Raw genomic sequence first — 14,164 nt, forward strand, 5'->3', positions numbered from 1 at the left:
ACTCCATGACACTTTCCTGACCCTCATTCTCAGGGTGACCACGCACTCTGGTTTGCCAGTGAGAGTCATGGTTTCCACCTGTCATCACAGCATAATTATGTTCCCTTTCACATAGGCCACCTACTCATTCCTCCCGGCTGCACTCAGAGCCCTTCCTCCTCTGTCCTCCCCTGGCACCCTGGCATCCCGCTACCTTTGGACTCTCCACAGTTTAGAAATCATCTGTGCCTGTGTGTTTCTCCCAGGAGCGTGGGAGCTCCTGCAGGGAAAGGACTGTGCAACCAAACTCATCACCTGCTTCCTAAGCACAGAGCTGTTCACAAAGTACACACTCCATAGATGGCACGTTGCACTGAACGTGAAGTGAGTAGATGCCAGCCTCCTATTCTAGCCCAGACAAAGCTAAGAAACAAGAAATGCCTATAACAGGCAATGAGTAAGATAATTAACAGGGATAGAAAGCTCTGAGGCAAACTAAGTTTGGGTAGAAAACCCAACTTCTTTCACATGCAATCATGATCACTCACTTTCACAGGGGACACTGTGGAAACAGTAAAATCAATCCTGATATAATTAATTAACTGGAAAGACCCTCAATGAACAATTTTTCTCTGGATCTGGAAATCCCCTTGGGTAAAATGGCATTCAAGGCTGCTCTATGCAGCAGAGACATAACCTGTTTTTGAAAAGGTACAACATTCCTCCTGTCTTGTTCCAGCTCCTTCCACATGCCTCTCCCAAAACAGAGTTCTTCGGTGCTCAGAAATTTTCCCATCACGTTCATGAGCATTAGCAACATGTCAGTCAATCTGTTCTTAATTTCAATTTTCTTTTCAGAATTAAATTTTTCTTCCCAACTTTTCATTCCATCTAAGATTAATAATTTGTTTTTTAATAATGAATAATTACTGGATCTTATTAAAGTATTAGACCATTATTTAAAGTTACTGGAACCAACCAGGACACTCTGTGCCTAATTCAACATCAATCCTAGAGACTCATCGGAGCAAATTTGTTATTAAGAAGTTCTGATTTTATTATACTTCAAATGCCTCTCCCACCTCCTCCTACCTCTCCAAATCCTGTCACCCTCTACATCCCCATTTCATAAAGCCTTCTCCAGCTATGCCAGGTCACAATAATCTTCCCATCTAAACACTATTTAAGCGATGAAATTTTTTTAAGGTTTCTTTGAGAAAGAATCCTTTTGTGCATTAACTCGTTATTTCCTTTATCTGCCCTTTCAACCTGGTTTCTGGTACAGGAGCTTCATCTTCTGCACCTCTAAGAATGCCTGGCACGACATCAGGCCCACAAGAAACTGTTAAAAGTAGGTCTTAGGGACTTCCCTGGCGGTCCAGTGGTTAAGACTCCACGCTCCCAATGCAGGGGACACCGGTTCGATCCTTTGTTGGGGACCTAAGATCCCGCATGCCGCACGCCAAATAAAATAAAAATTTTTTTTTAATTTTTTTAAAAAGTAAGCCTCAAAGGGATAGCAGGGCAAGAGCAAGGGTACTGATAACTGAAAAACCTAGAACTAGTTAATAAGCTTTCAATATAGTAAATCATCTTTTTACTTTCAAATTGTGTCATAGTAACTCTGAATCAAAGTATGTGATTAAAAGTAACAATAGCAATAACAAAGCCATAAAGCTTTCCAGTTTCTGCATCTGTTTGGCCTCTTCTTAAGTTTTAAATGAGGCTTTGTCTTAATCCTTCTATTTTCACTGTTCACTCTTTCTTTCCTTAGGACATCTCCGCTTCCATGCACCATCTGTATGCTGCCAAACTGCCTGATCTCCATCTCCTTTGAGCTTTAAATCCATATTTAGTTGCCTTCTGGACATCTCCATTTGGATGTCACAGGCACCCCAGTCACAACATGATCTTCACCTCCAAGAAGATGCCCTTCAGTGGTCTTATTGGAGGAACCTGCCTGCTTATGCTAGAAACCTGAAAATCACCATTGATCCCCCACCCCATCACCTATCTCACACCAAGTCATATCAAGTCCATCTCTTAAATGAATCTTAAATATACCTTCTTCCATCCATGATGGTTGCCACTACCACAGTCCAAGTCACTATTATCTCTTTCCTGAAACATTGTAAAAGCTAACTCATGTCTCCCCACTTTCCCTTGCTCCCTCTAACCCATTCCTCTTACATGATAAAAGTGATTTTTAAATTCACATAGATCTGATCATGTCCTTCCCTGATTAAAATGCCTCAGTGCTTCCCATTGCACGTTTTATGGCCTAGAAGAACTCGCGTGGTTTGGCGCTTGCCTCCTTCTGTAAGCTTCCTCTTAGCCCTCTCCCCTGGTCCACAGTGCTCCTGACATTAGTGAGAGATAATCCTCATATAGCAATTCAGACAGTACCTGGCACAGAGCAGCACACAATAAGAGTTAGCTGCTATTCTTATTTTTACCATTATCATATTATCTATTTGTCTAGCTACCTGTCCATTTGTCTGTCCATTTGTTCCTCTAATGTGCTCAGCTCCTCCCTTAACCAGGCCATTTGTGAACTTTTTATCTTTTTTGCTATTCAGAGAACTTTCTAACCAGCCCCAACCCAGACTAGGTTAGCCCCTAAAGACCTCTCAGGGCATTCTGATTGTTCCCTTGGCAGCACTTTTCCAAATTACACTTAAAATTTATTTGGGTACTAAACTAGAGCATTGGATAGAGGAAAAAGATATGGCACCTAAAGTCAGCTGTAGGGGTCAGACAAATGCAGATTAGAGTATCCCCTCTCAAATCATATCAAGCAGGGATAACAATTAAAATGGAAAAGAAGAAATGGTGAATATGCTTTAGATAGTTAAGCCATTCACCCTTAGAATAACCTGATTAAGTGTTAGATTCTGTGAGACAGTCAAGGGTGGTGTAGGAATATAAAAGAGGACAAATGGGTTCATAGTGGTCAGACATGAGCAGGGCTTATATTAGAAATCATTTTGATTTAATGAGAAGGAAGAAGAAGGGCATTTCTGGCAAACACCTAAGTCATGCTGCCAGAATGAATATGCTTGCATTCCAACTGAGGAAAACTGTTAAATGAGTTTCCGTGGGGTAAGGAAACGCCATACTCATGGGGACCTTTGCAACTTTATATCATGTCCAAGACAATGCAGCCTTGAGTGGGTTTTAGAAGAGAATCAGCTTTTTAAAAAAATCATATTTAAGAACTATATTTCTGTAGTAAATACAAAATGGTTTAGATAATGAAGAAACAAGTATTGAAGGGTCTACCTCAATTATAATGGGGGCCTAGAAGGCGAATAACTCTGACTGATGCAATAATATATTGTCCCATTATAAGGAACTTCTGATTGGAACTGTGCTTGAATAGACAGCCATATATTCTACGACGGACTTTCAGGTGACATGGCTCGAAATGGGCTACATTAACATGTTAAGTTGACACACTGGATCTAGCCTTGATGTTCTCATGATGTGACATAACAATGCTGCATCTAAGCATTCAATAAGTGTTATCAAATTAATCAAGATGTGCTTAATAAGGCAGATATTCTTTTTACACGTTTAACTATTTTGTGGTTAATAAAGCAGATAATCATTTAGACTTTTAACTATTTTTATGTCTTCATATATATCAAATACACTTGTATTCAGTGGAAATTAAAGAATAACGTTTCATGCTGTGGGTGAAGGCTAGATGATTTTAGCTTTGTTTAAAAAGAAAAACTTACTGCGGCACTGACTGGTCCCTGAGCATGTCCTGCAGAATCAGGTTGTTCCACGTATATGGTATAAAAATCGGGTCTAGGAGTAAAATTGAAACAGAGAAAGACGTTACCCATTTGGAATAAAGGTACAAGTTGGGTGTGGGAGATTTGTAGGTCTGGAACTTTGTGGCAGTTTCCTCCTCTTTTTCTCTGGTCTTTCCTTCTCTACAACCAGGCCCAGTGGTTCAGTGGTTCTGCTTGGCTTTGGCAGGGATAGTGGTCTAGCAGGAAGTAAATGAGACCTTCCAGGATGTAAGCACTTGTCTGACTCAGTGCTGAAAATCTGTCTTGTTCTTGCTGTTAAGACCTCTCTTGATGAGCCTCGGCCCTCTGTATTTCCTACTTTATGACTTTCTGCTGACTCTTTTCTCTGCCACACTAGTTCTTTCTTTAAATGTCTGGTTTTAAGAATAATTCTTGAAAAATGCCTGTAAAAAGGAAACGCCAGGTTTTTTTCCAAAATGGTAATTTAAACTAAGAAATACTTTCATTTTATGCCCACAAACATCCCGCTGTGCCAGCACTTCCCTGACACTAGATATTACCGTTCAGCTTTGGGCAGGTCCAGCCACTTTAACAATGTAAAGACCCTCTCTTCATATGTGACACTTCTGAAATGAAAAGTAAAAATAATTTTTAAAAATTAATCAAATCAAAATAACTTCATTATATGCCTGCTCAGGAAGGCAGGTTGATATTTTCAGATATTTTGTGTCCATATATTATAAAAATACTGAAAGGGATTCAGTACTACTCAGAGGGATTCCCGTTTTCAATACCTATATAGAGATACACTCGATTCACTATAAATTCAATGTATATTGTTTTCTTTCCTTCTCATCCATCCTTCCTTCACTGTTCCCCCGATTAAAATAGAAGGCCATTAATTACTATCCATTAGTTCAATTTGTTTATTTTTATTTACTTCATTCATTTATGCATTTATGTGCACTATCTTTTGTCAGACATGATTTCTTCATTTTAAACAGAATTTATCAGTGAGCAAACCAAAGACGACGTCCTTCCTAGAGGTTACATTCTAGTCAAGGAAGACAAACAATAAATAGGCCTAATACATAAATAAATTACAGAGTGTATTAAAAGGTGAAAAATGCTATGGGAAAACAAAAGCAAGACTAGAGCCAGAATATGGGGCACTGAGAAACTGGAGTGGGAGGATTTGAATTTGAAATCTTAGTGTGATGAGGCTAAGACAATACGGATAAGGTAATTTTTGAGCTACAGCCAGAAGGAGGTGAGGGAGTGGGCTGTACAGATACATGGAGTAAGACTGTCTCAGGCAGAGGAACAGCCTGTGCAAAGGCCCTACAGCAGAAGCAAGCCTGGTATGTTGGGGTCACCGAAAAGGTCAGTATGGCTCGAGTAGAGTGACAGAACCCAGGAAAGTAGCTGGAGAGGAGTCCGAGAGGCAGGGGCACGGCAGGGCTCATACCACTAGGGCCTTGTGGGATTTACTCTTTGCTAAACTGCAAGCCGTTGAAGTTTTTGGTGCAAAAGAGTGCCATAATTGGATTTGTTCTTTTAAGTAATTATTCTGGCTGATAAACTGAGAATAGATTATAGGGAACAGAAATAGAAACAGGGAGACGTGTAAAAAGGCAGCTGCAGTAGTGCAGGCAAAAGAGGATGACAGCTCGACCAGAGTGTTAATGCTGGGGGTAATAAAAAGCTCTCAGACTGCATATAATATTTTGAATTAGAGGCACAAGGGTTTACTGACAGACGGGATGAGGGATGTAAGAGAGAGGAGTCAATGTTGACTTCAAGATTTTTTGGCCCAAACAACTGGAAAAATAAAATTACCATCAAGATTAAGACCAAAAAAAAAAAAAGAAATTCTAGGGGCTTCCCTGGTGGCACTGTGGTTAAGAGTCTGCCTGCCAATTCTGGGGACACGGGTTCGAGCCCTGGTCTGGGACGATCCCACATGCCGCGGAGCAACTAAGCCCGTGTGCCACAACTACTGAAGCCCGCGCACCACAACTACCGAAGTCCGCGCGCCTAGAGTCCGTGTGCCCTAACAAGAGAAGCCACCGCAGTGAGAAGCCCGTGCACCGCAACGAAGAGTAGCGCCCCCCTCGCCGCGACTAGAGAAAGCCCATGCGCAGCAACGAAGACCCAACGCAGCCAAAAAAAAATCGAATCATCCCTGCCTAGACGGGATCACATCTGCAGGTGCTTTAGTACCTGTTGTAAATCCTATATATGGAAGGAAAGGTGCCATTTATAGCCACATCTGATCCTGGCCAAAAGTAGGTACCAGCTTTTAAACCTTGATACATTGCTGTCAGCCAGATCTATAAGAAGAGAAAATTTCAAATAAGTGGAGGTCAAGAGAATAATCAGTTTGAGTAGAAATGGTGCCATTTATGAGAAACTTGAACAGTATTAACAGTTGCAAAATTTATTCAACTATTGAAATGTATTTAAATTATTTAAAATTTGTCTTTGTCGCAGTTTAAAACAGTAATTATCCAGGCATCCACTTCAAAAATCAAAAAACATAGGACAGTAAGAAAGATCATTTTTCAAATTGGTAAAATTGTACAGTTCTTCTTTCCCTTTTAAAGATTTCTAAAACAGAATGAGTAAAAACGTTAACAGATAATCTTTCTGAGTAACTCCAGGTTGATACGTTTATAATACAACATCCAAGTTTCAACTGAAGACAATTTAGGTGAACAACTATACACGTTAAAAAGATTCAAATTATAATTATAAATAATGGTGAAACACCATCCCACCCCTAGCCCTTAGAAATTAAAAAGATAATGTAAAACTCAAAGTGGAGAGAGAAGAGAGATCCACTGTCACGTTGGGAAATGAAGGTTACTTTGGAGCCACATGAAGAATGCTACATACTGGTTGTCCATGCCACCAAACTGGATTATCTTTCTCCTTTGAAGAAAGTGAAAACTTCTTGTTGAGGTATACGTCATACATATTATTGTCAATGATGCCATGTGATTCTGGATATAACCCCTAAAATGATAATTTTTAAAAAAGATTTAAGATAAAATAATAAGTTAATAAAACATACATTTAAATTGAAATAGCATAAGACCTATAACTCATATTTGAAAAGATGCCATATACCTTTCAATATAAAACCCCTGGATCTGAACCCTAATGCCAAATATACATACTAGTATTATATATATTCTAGTTCCACTGTGGTCTATAGCTGCAAATGAATGACATTAGGCAGATGATTTGGGCTGATAGTTTTAATATAACTCATGTTATTAATAACTGTTTGCTAATTATAGATTCTATATTATAATAATGATTAGCCATTGGTTTTATTGGCAGTAATAGCAAGAAATTTACTACATGGATGCTTTTAAGTATCAGATAGCCTGGCAAATGGGTTAAAGTGTGTTACCAGCACTTTAAAAGGAAGTCTGCCAAGTCTTTGTACTTCCTCCCTTCCATCCATCCATCAATCCAGTCATTCCTTCAATTCACATATTTTTATTGAATGCCCATGATACCCTATGCAGTTGTAACTACATTTAGAGAGAATTTTAGGGTCATTATTTCGGAACATTACTATATATATGAATATGGATACATATGCATATGTAGGAAATTAATAGCACTTATGTATAATCCCTCATTTATATATACATGTATAAGTATTAATATATTATGTATGTAGACTTATGTAAGTATGCGTACATGTAGTCAATTCTTGCTATTTGCAATAGTTATGCTCTATAAAGTTGCTGCAAACACTGAATTAGTGAATATCGAACCACTGCTCCTAGAGAAAATAAAGGGTTAGGTTCCTGTGAGCTTTTGGTTACAATATTTTTGTCTACTGATCCATATGTAATCTTGTTTTATGTGTGTTTCTGTTTGAAGATACCTTATTTAATATATATTTTTAGTTCAGTATAACTCATGACTGAACAAATCTAACACACATATCTTCTCCATAAGGTACATCACAGACTTCTTGCTCTTAGGAACACTAGAAAGTACTTGAGCACCACACTTGAGGGCCATTGTAAACAGCAAAATCTCCAATAAAAAAGCACAAACATGTGAAAAACATGGCACTAAATAGACAGTAGACTGTGAAAACAACATTTGTTTATAGAATGAGAGCTAAAAACAAGAAGGCAGAGTATTGCCTTGTTAGACCTCAGCTAGAAACATGTGAGCTGGGTAACTCAAATGTTTAGGTGAATCTGCAAAATGGAATCTGCATTTATACATGCACACACACACACACAAACACACATATATACATATATATAATTACTTAAGGGCTAAAATTTAAATAAGTTGTAATTACTGTTCCATACTAATAAATGCAATGTAGTAAAGACATAATATCCTTTGGCAATAAAGGCTGAGGCAGAGGACGCCTTAAGATGTGTTCTAAATCTATAAATATTAAATAAGTTAATCTTCCTTTGAGTTCATTTTGATCATTTCTTGTACGTCTTCTCATACATTGAGGAGAATTCATTTGCTTTACTTGCTTTATCTAAAGAGATATAGCCAGTTTGGGACTTCCCTGGTGGCGCAGTGGTTAAGAATCCACCTGCCAATGCTGGGGACATGGGTTCGAGCCCTGGTCCCAGAAGATCCCATATGCAGCAGAGCAACTAAGCCTGTGCTCCACGACTACTGAACCTGCACTCTAGAGCCCGCGAGCCACAACTACTGAGCCTGCGCACCACAACTACTGAAGCCCGTGCGCCTAGAGCCTGTGCTCCACAACAATGAGAAGCCCGCACACTGCAACGAAGAGTGGCCCCTGCTCGCTGCAACTAGAGAAAGCCAGTGCGTAACAACAAAGACCCAACGCAGACAAAAATAAATAAATAAATGTTTAAAAATAAATAAATAAATTTATAAAGAGATATAGCTGGTTTGAATTCAATTATGAAACAAGAGACTTTATCAAATTAAATATAATAAAAAAAGACTAGGAAAGAAAGAACTTTCCCACATCAGAGTGGCTGTCCTCATACATAGCCTACCATTCCAAGCAGACCTTCAGATAAATGGAGGTTAATCAAAAGATCAGAATAGAGGGTATTTCTCACATCCAAGAGGCTATCCTGGCCTGTCACAGAGGTAAATGAACCTAATGCTGGGACACTCATTCATAGTTAACATCTCACAGCCCTGGATTGACCCCATACTGAGACACTCCTTCCCAGCCTGAATTAGCTGTGACTGCCACCACACATGCTCGTGAAATGTGTGACCTGCGGCTTGGCCAGTTCCGCCTAAGCATGTCTGGTGTGGTCAGTCTTGCCACTGGGCTAAGCACTTACCGTGACAATGGTGTAATGATTTGGGAAGGTTTTGGTCGGATAGGCAGGTCTCAGGTATTTTGAATGAATTCCGCATGTTTCTGCAGCAAAGGATAGTGAGAAATTAAGACGTTGTTTCTTCCTCAGAAGTTGTTTGAATAACTAAAAATCTGAACACGAAAGTTTCACAGAGAAATAGAAAACTAACTAAGGGGTGAATTAGATGGAAAGAGGTCAAAATTCTGATGCTTAAAATTCCTCCATTCCAAGGAATGACAGTTTTCAGGAGAGGAGTGAGCTAAATCAAGGGTCAGGGAAATTTTTCTATAAAGAACTAGATAATAAATATGTTAGGCTTTGCAAATCCATATGGTCTCTGTTGCAACAGCTCACCTCTGCTATTAAGGCCTCTAAGCATCTATAGACAACATGTAAACAAATGAGCATAGCTGTGTTCTAATAAAACTTTATTTATAGACATTGAAATTTGAATTTCACATTTTTTTTTTGCATGGCACAAAATATTCTTTTTTTCCCAACCATTTAAGAATGAAAACAATTCTTAGCATTAACAGGCCTTACAAAAACAGGCAGAGTGGGCAAGATTTGGCCCATAGGCCACAGCTTGCTGACCCCTGAGCTAAATGTACCCTACTTTACACAGTGCCAGCTTTGTTTGCTTTTGCTGCTCCCCTCTTTCTGACCCAGGTCATTACAGCAAGAATTTCTATATAACATCGGCTTCTTAGCTAGTTCTTATACATAAAATATCCAATATAACAAAAGTGAACACAACTATCTAGATAACTGAAAAGGAGTTTAACTTGTGTAAATGCATAAGCCCATGCCACAAAGCAATGTTACAAGATGAACTAACTTTCCCACTTATTATTTTCAGTCAGTACAGTTTCCATCTGATCAGTGAAGTTTCCTGTGATCTGTTTTCCCCAAAGCATGGCATCAAATTTGCTTTCAGTTATTCTGTTGTTTTCATCTGTGCAATAACTCTGCTCAAGGAGGTCAGAACCACTAAGGCACACTGATATTTCCTCTGCAGCAGTGAAGTGTGAGAAATTTTCCATACCAAAATCCTACCAACTCTAATTCTAAAAGAGAGCTTCACCATTAGAGATTCTATTTAGGTTAAAACAAAAAGTGCAATGGATTGTTGTCCAGAAAGCAACAAACATTGCAACTGGAAATAATGAAGGTTTTCTCAAACAGGCTTGGAACTGGTCTCCTTCCCAGCCTCTAGAACAGTGTTTCCAATATTTTCCAGGAATTTCCTCCTTCAGAAGATTCTTGGATCCAATACCAAGTCTACTAAATAGGACTCTGCTGGGGATGGGGGAGGTTGAAAAGTGGAGGAAAAGGAGCTCAAAAAATCTGCATTTCTAGCAAGCACCCCAAGTGGTTCTGATGTACTCGAGTTTGAGGCCTGCTCTAGGACATAACGTATAATCAACTGTTTTCTTTCTCAGTCAATGCCCCCAGTAAATAAATCATGTCCTCAATCAGGGAAAGAAACATTTAATATTGTTAAGAAGTCATATGATAGGGCTTCCCTGGTGGCGCAGTGGTTGAGAGTCTGCCTGCCAGTGCAGGGGACACGGGTTCGAGCCCTGGTCTGGGAAGATCCCACATGCCGCGGAGCGGCTGGGCCCATGAGCCACAACTACTGAGCCTGCGCATCTGGAGCCTGCGCTCTGCAACGAGAGAGGCCGCGATGGTGAGAGGCCCGCGCACCGCGATGAAGAGTGGCCCCCGCTTGCTGCAATTGGAGAAAGCCCTCGCACAGAAACGAAGACCCAACACAGCCATAAATAAATAAATTAAAAAAAAAAAAAAGAATGAAGAAGTCATATGATAGAAAATAAAATGAGATCACATCCACTGATAAAAGAATTTAAGTGGGGAAAACAATCATACAATAGAGAGAGATATAAAGTCAGTCTCTGTTTTTATTTCCCTGAAACATGGGTAACGCGTTCAAATTCTTAAATGCCTAAAGTCACAGAGTATAAAATAAAAAACAAAGCTACCAGTGATGTAAAAACATGACACCTCCGTAGTTTTAAACAGGACACATCTGTTGACTATCTACAGATTCAAGCTACCATTTTCGATCACCTGCCTTTGAACCAGAGCTATTATAGAATAACTCATCAAAAGCAAGATCTTCTACCATTGTTTCTTCCAGATCTTAATAATCTAAATTATGACTGAACAGAATAATTCTGGAAGGACACACAATAAACCAATGAGAATAGTTGCTTCTACAGAGAAAAATGAGGAAGATCAGGAAAGAGAGTCTGTTGGTTGTTTGGTTGGTTTTTTTTGTTTGTTTTTTTACTGTATACCCTTTAATGTCACTTGTAAAAGTTTATCATTTGCATGTTTTACTCCTTAAAAAACATATTTTTAAAAAGAAAGTACCAACCGAAAAAAATTCTGAAAATATAAATGGAATAAATATATATCCATAGTAACTATAAACTATAAGAAGAAGTGGAAGACTGAATGGATGAGTAGGTGAAATAGCTGAAGAATGTACAGATGCAGCAAAAGCAGTACTAGGGAAGAAGTTCATAGCAATAAACACCTACATTAAAAAAGAAGAAATTTCAAATAAACAACCTAAATTTACAGCTTAAGGAACTAGAAAAAGAACAAACAAAATCCAAAGTTAGTAAAAAAGAAGAAAACAACAAAGATTAGAGCAGAAATAAGTGAAACAGAGAATAGAAACAGAGTTCTAAAAATCAACAAAATTAAAGTTGGTTTTTTGAAAAGATAAACAAAATTGACAAACCTTTAGCTAGATTAAGGAAAAAAAAAGACTCATCAATAAAATCAGAAACCAATACCACAGAAATAGAAAGAATTATAAGAGACTGCTATGAACAATTACACCCCATGAACTGCATAACTTAGAAGAAATGGATAAATTCCTAGAAACATACAACCTTCCAAGTCTGAATTATGAAGAAATAGAAAATCTGAACAGACCAAAAACAAGTAATCAAAAACCTCCAAACAAAGAAAAGCCCAAGACAAGATGGTTTCACAGGTTAATTTTACCTAACATTTAAAGAAGAATTAATGTCATTTCTTCTCAAACTCTGCCAAAAATTTGAAGAGGCAAGAACACGCCCAGACTCATTTCATGAGATCAGCATTACCCTGACACCAAAGCCAGAGAAGGATACTACAATAAAAGAAAACTCCAGGCCAATACCTTCATGAATTTAGATGGAAAAATTCTCAACAAAATACTAGCAAGACAAATTCCACACCACATTAAAAAGATCATACACTACTTTCAAGTGAGATTTATCCCTGGGATGCAAGGATAGTTACTACTAGTCTTGTCCTATCCCCAGTTTCACATCTAACTTTCCAAGAAATCTGACTTCTAGTTCAAGCTAAATCACTTCTATCTCACCTGACAGTTCATTGATTCCGGCCCTTCTTTGTCTGCTCCCACCCATGTTAGGACAAGACAACAACCTCATGTTCTCACTAGAGTCCGTGACCCCTTAGTAGTCACTGATATAACTCACTGCACTGTGGTGTTAGCCCATGCTCAGTTTCCAGGCAGCTTGATAAGACACTAGAGATGAGGTTCTAGACTTCCTTAAAGTAATGCCTGCTGTCACATACCTCACCTCAACCCTACCATTCTCGGGAGGTCCTAATCCTAAATCTTTTAACACATCTACTCTTAATTGGACCTCCTAGAAATGAAGAGCCCATTTTGCCTTGGTAGACCTAATTAGTTATGGCTTCACACATTAAAGAATTGAGACGTTGTATAAATGACTTAAAAAATATTTTAAACCTTAGAAAGGAAGGCTCTTAATGGCCCAGTATTTCACTGGTGTCCTTTCCAACTCTCAAGGGGATGAGCAAATAAAATAATTCCACTTCTAAAGGGGTCCAGTTCAACCTGGCTAGATAAATTCCCTTTTGGACACAGGGTTTGATATCCAGACTACCAAGGGAAATGCAGATAAGGAAATAGAAACTGAGAGTTGTTCATGACTTTTCAGGCTAAAGTAACTCATCAGTAAGTGACAAATCCTGAATTTGGAGCCAGTACTGTCAGAGACCCAACATCTTAATCTCTTTGCTAAAGATCTGCCTCAGAGAGTGTAGGAGAACCTGAAGAGACAAAGTCCCTTATGCTGTAGGGGGGAAAGCAATTTATCTTTCTACAGTCAAGGAATTTTAATGCTGGGATTAGTAGTAGAAATCATTAGGTCTAATCCTCTCATTTTACAAATGAGGAAACTGAGGCCCAGAAAACGTGATCACCTTACTCAAAGTCAAATGCTATTTTTTAATAATTTGGAGAAAAATAAAACCAGGAAACCAGTAAAATTGTCAGAAATTTTGAGGACCATGGAGGTAAAAGAGGGTCTGGTAGAAGGGGGAAGTAAGAGAGGAATTGAAGGGCAGTGAAGACTGTGCGCCCTGGAGCCGACCGTCTGATACTTCTTAACTTTGTGTCCTCGGGGTTCTCCATTCTTCTTTATTATTGACTTCATAAAATTGTGCGAAGTCCAAGTACCCTAACTCAGAAGTACATCATGATAAAGATGACAATAAAAATAATAATTATAGTAATAACTTAAAATCATCCAATGTACACTATGTACATAGTCTCACAGTATTTCTATGAGGTGGTAAGTGACCATTTTACAGAGGAAGAGACTAGGGCACCAACCGTGGAAGTAAACTTGCCGAAGGTCTCAGAGCTAGTAAGTGGTGGAGCCAGGTTCCAGGCACTTTGATTCCAGAACTGGACAGAGATACTGGACTTTTCACCTACTGGAGCCTTGGTATATGCTGATTCTGCCCAGTCTGCTCAGGCTTCTTCAGGCTCCCATCCCTACTGGGCATATCCACTTTGCTGAGACCCAGAACCCAGGTCTGACAAATGCCAACTTTGAGAGAGTATCCATGAACAGATTTTCACAGAGCAGAAGTTATATTCAAATACAGAACAAATCAAAATAAACAAACAAAAAGATAAACACGCTGCAAAAGAAGGAAGGAGGAGCCAAGAAGTATGAAAATAGGTATCGTGTAGTAAACTCATCAGAC

At 38.8% G+C, this 14,164-nt stretch overlaps 1 protein-coding gene across 1 annotated transcript in view; it reads right to left on the minus strand.

The window, feature by feature from the left end:
- Nucleotides 1-14,164, minus strand: part of ENPP3 (ectonucleotide pyrophosphatase/phosphodiesterase 3) — a 90,209-nt gene that overhangs the window by 37,603 nt on the left and 38,442 nt on the right. The window contains exons 8-12 of the mRNA XM_059941941.1: nucleotides 9,077-9,156; nucleotides 6,642-6,761; nucleotides 5,967-6,076; nucleotides 4,304-4,369; nucleotides 3,723-3,795 (exon numbers count right to left, since the gene is read on the minus strand). Coding sequence (XP_059797924.1) covers nucleotides 3,723-3,795; nucleotides 4,304-4,369; nucleotides 5,967-6,076; nucleotides 6,642-6,761; nucleotides 9,077-9,156 — 449 coding nt within the window. The remainder of the gene's footprint in view (nucleotides 1-3,722; nucleotides 3,796-4,303; nucleotides 4,370-5,966; nucleotides 6,077-6,641; nucleotides 6,762-9,076; nucleotides 9,157-14,164) is intronic.

This window comes from Balaenoptera ricei, chromosome 12 (genome assembly GCF_028023285.1).
Source record: "Balaenoptera ricei isolate mBalRic1 chromosome 12, mBalRic1.hap2, whole genome shotgun sequence".
Lineage (NCBI taxonomy): Eukaryota > Metazoa > Chordata > Mammalia > Artiodactyla > Balaenopteridae > Balaenoptera > Balaenoptera ricei.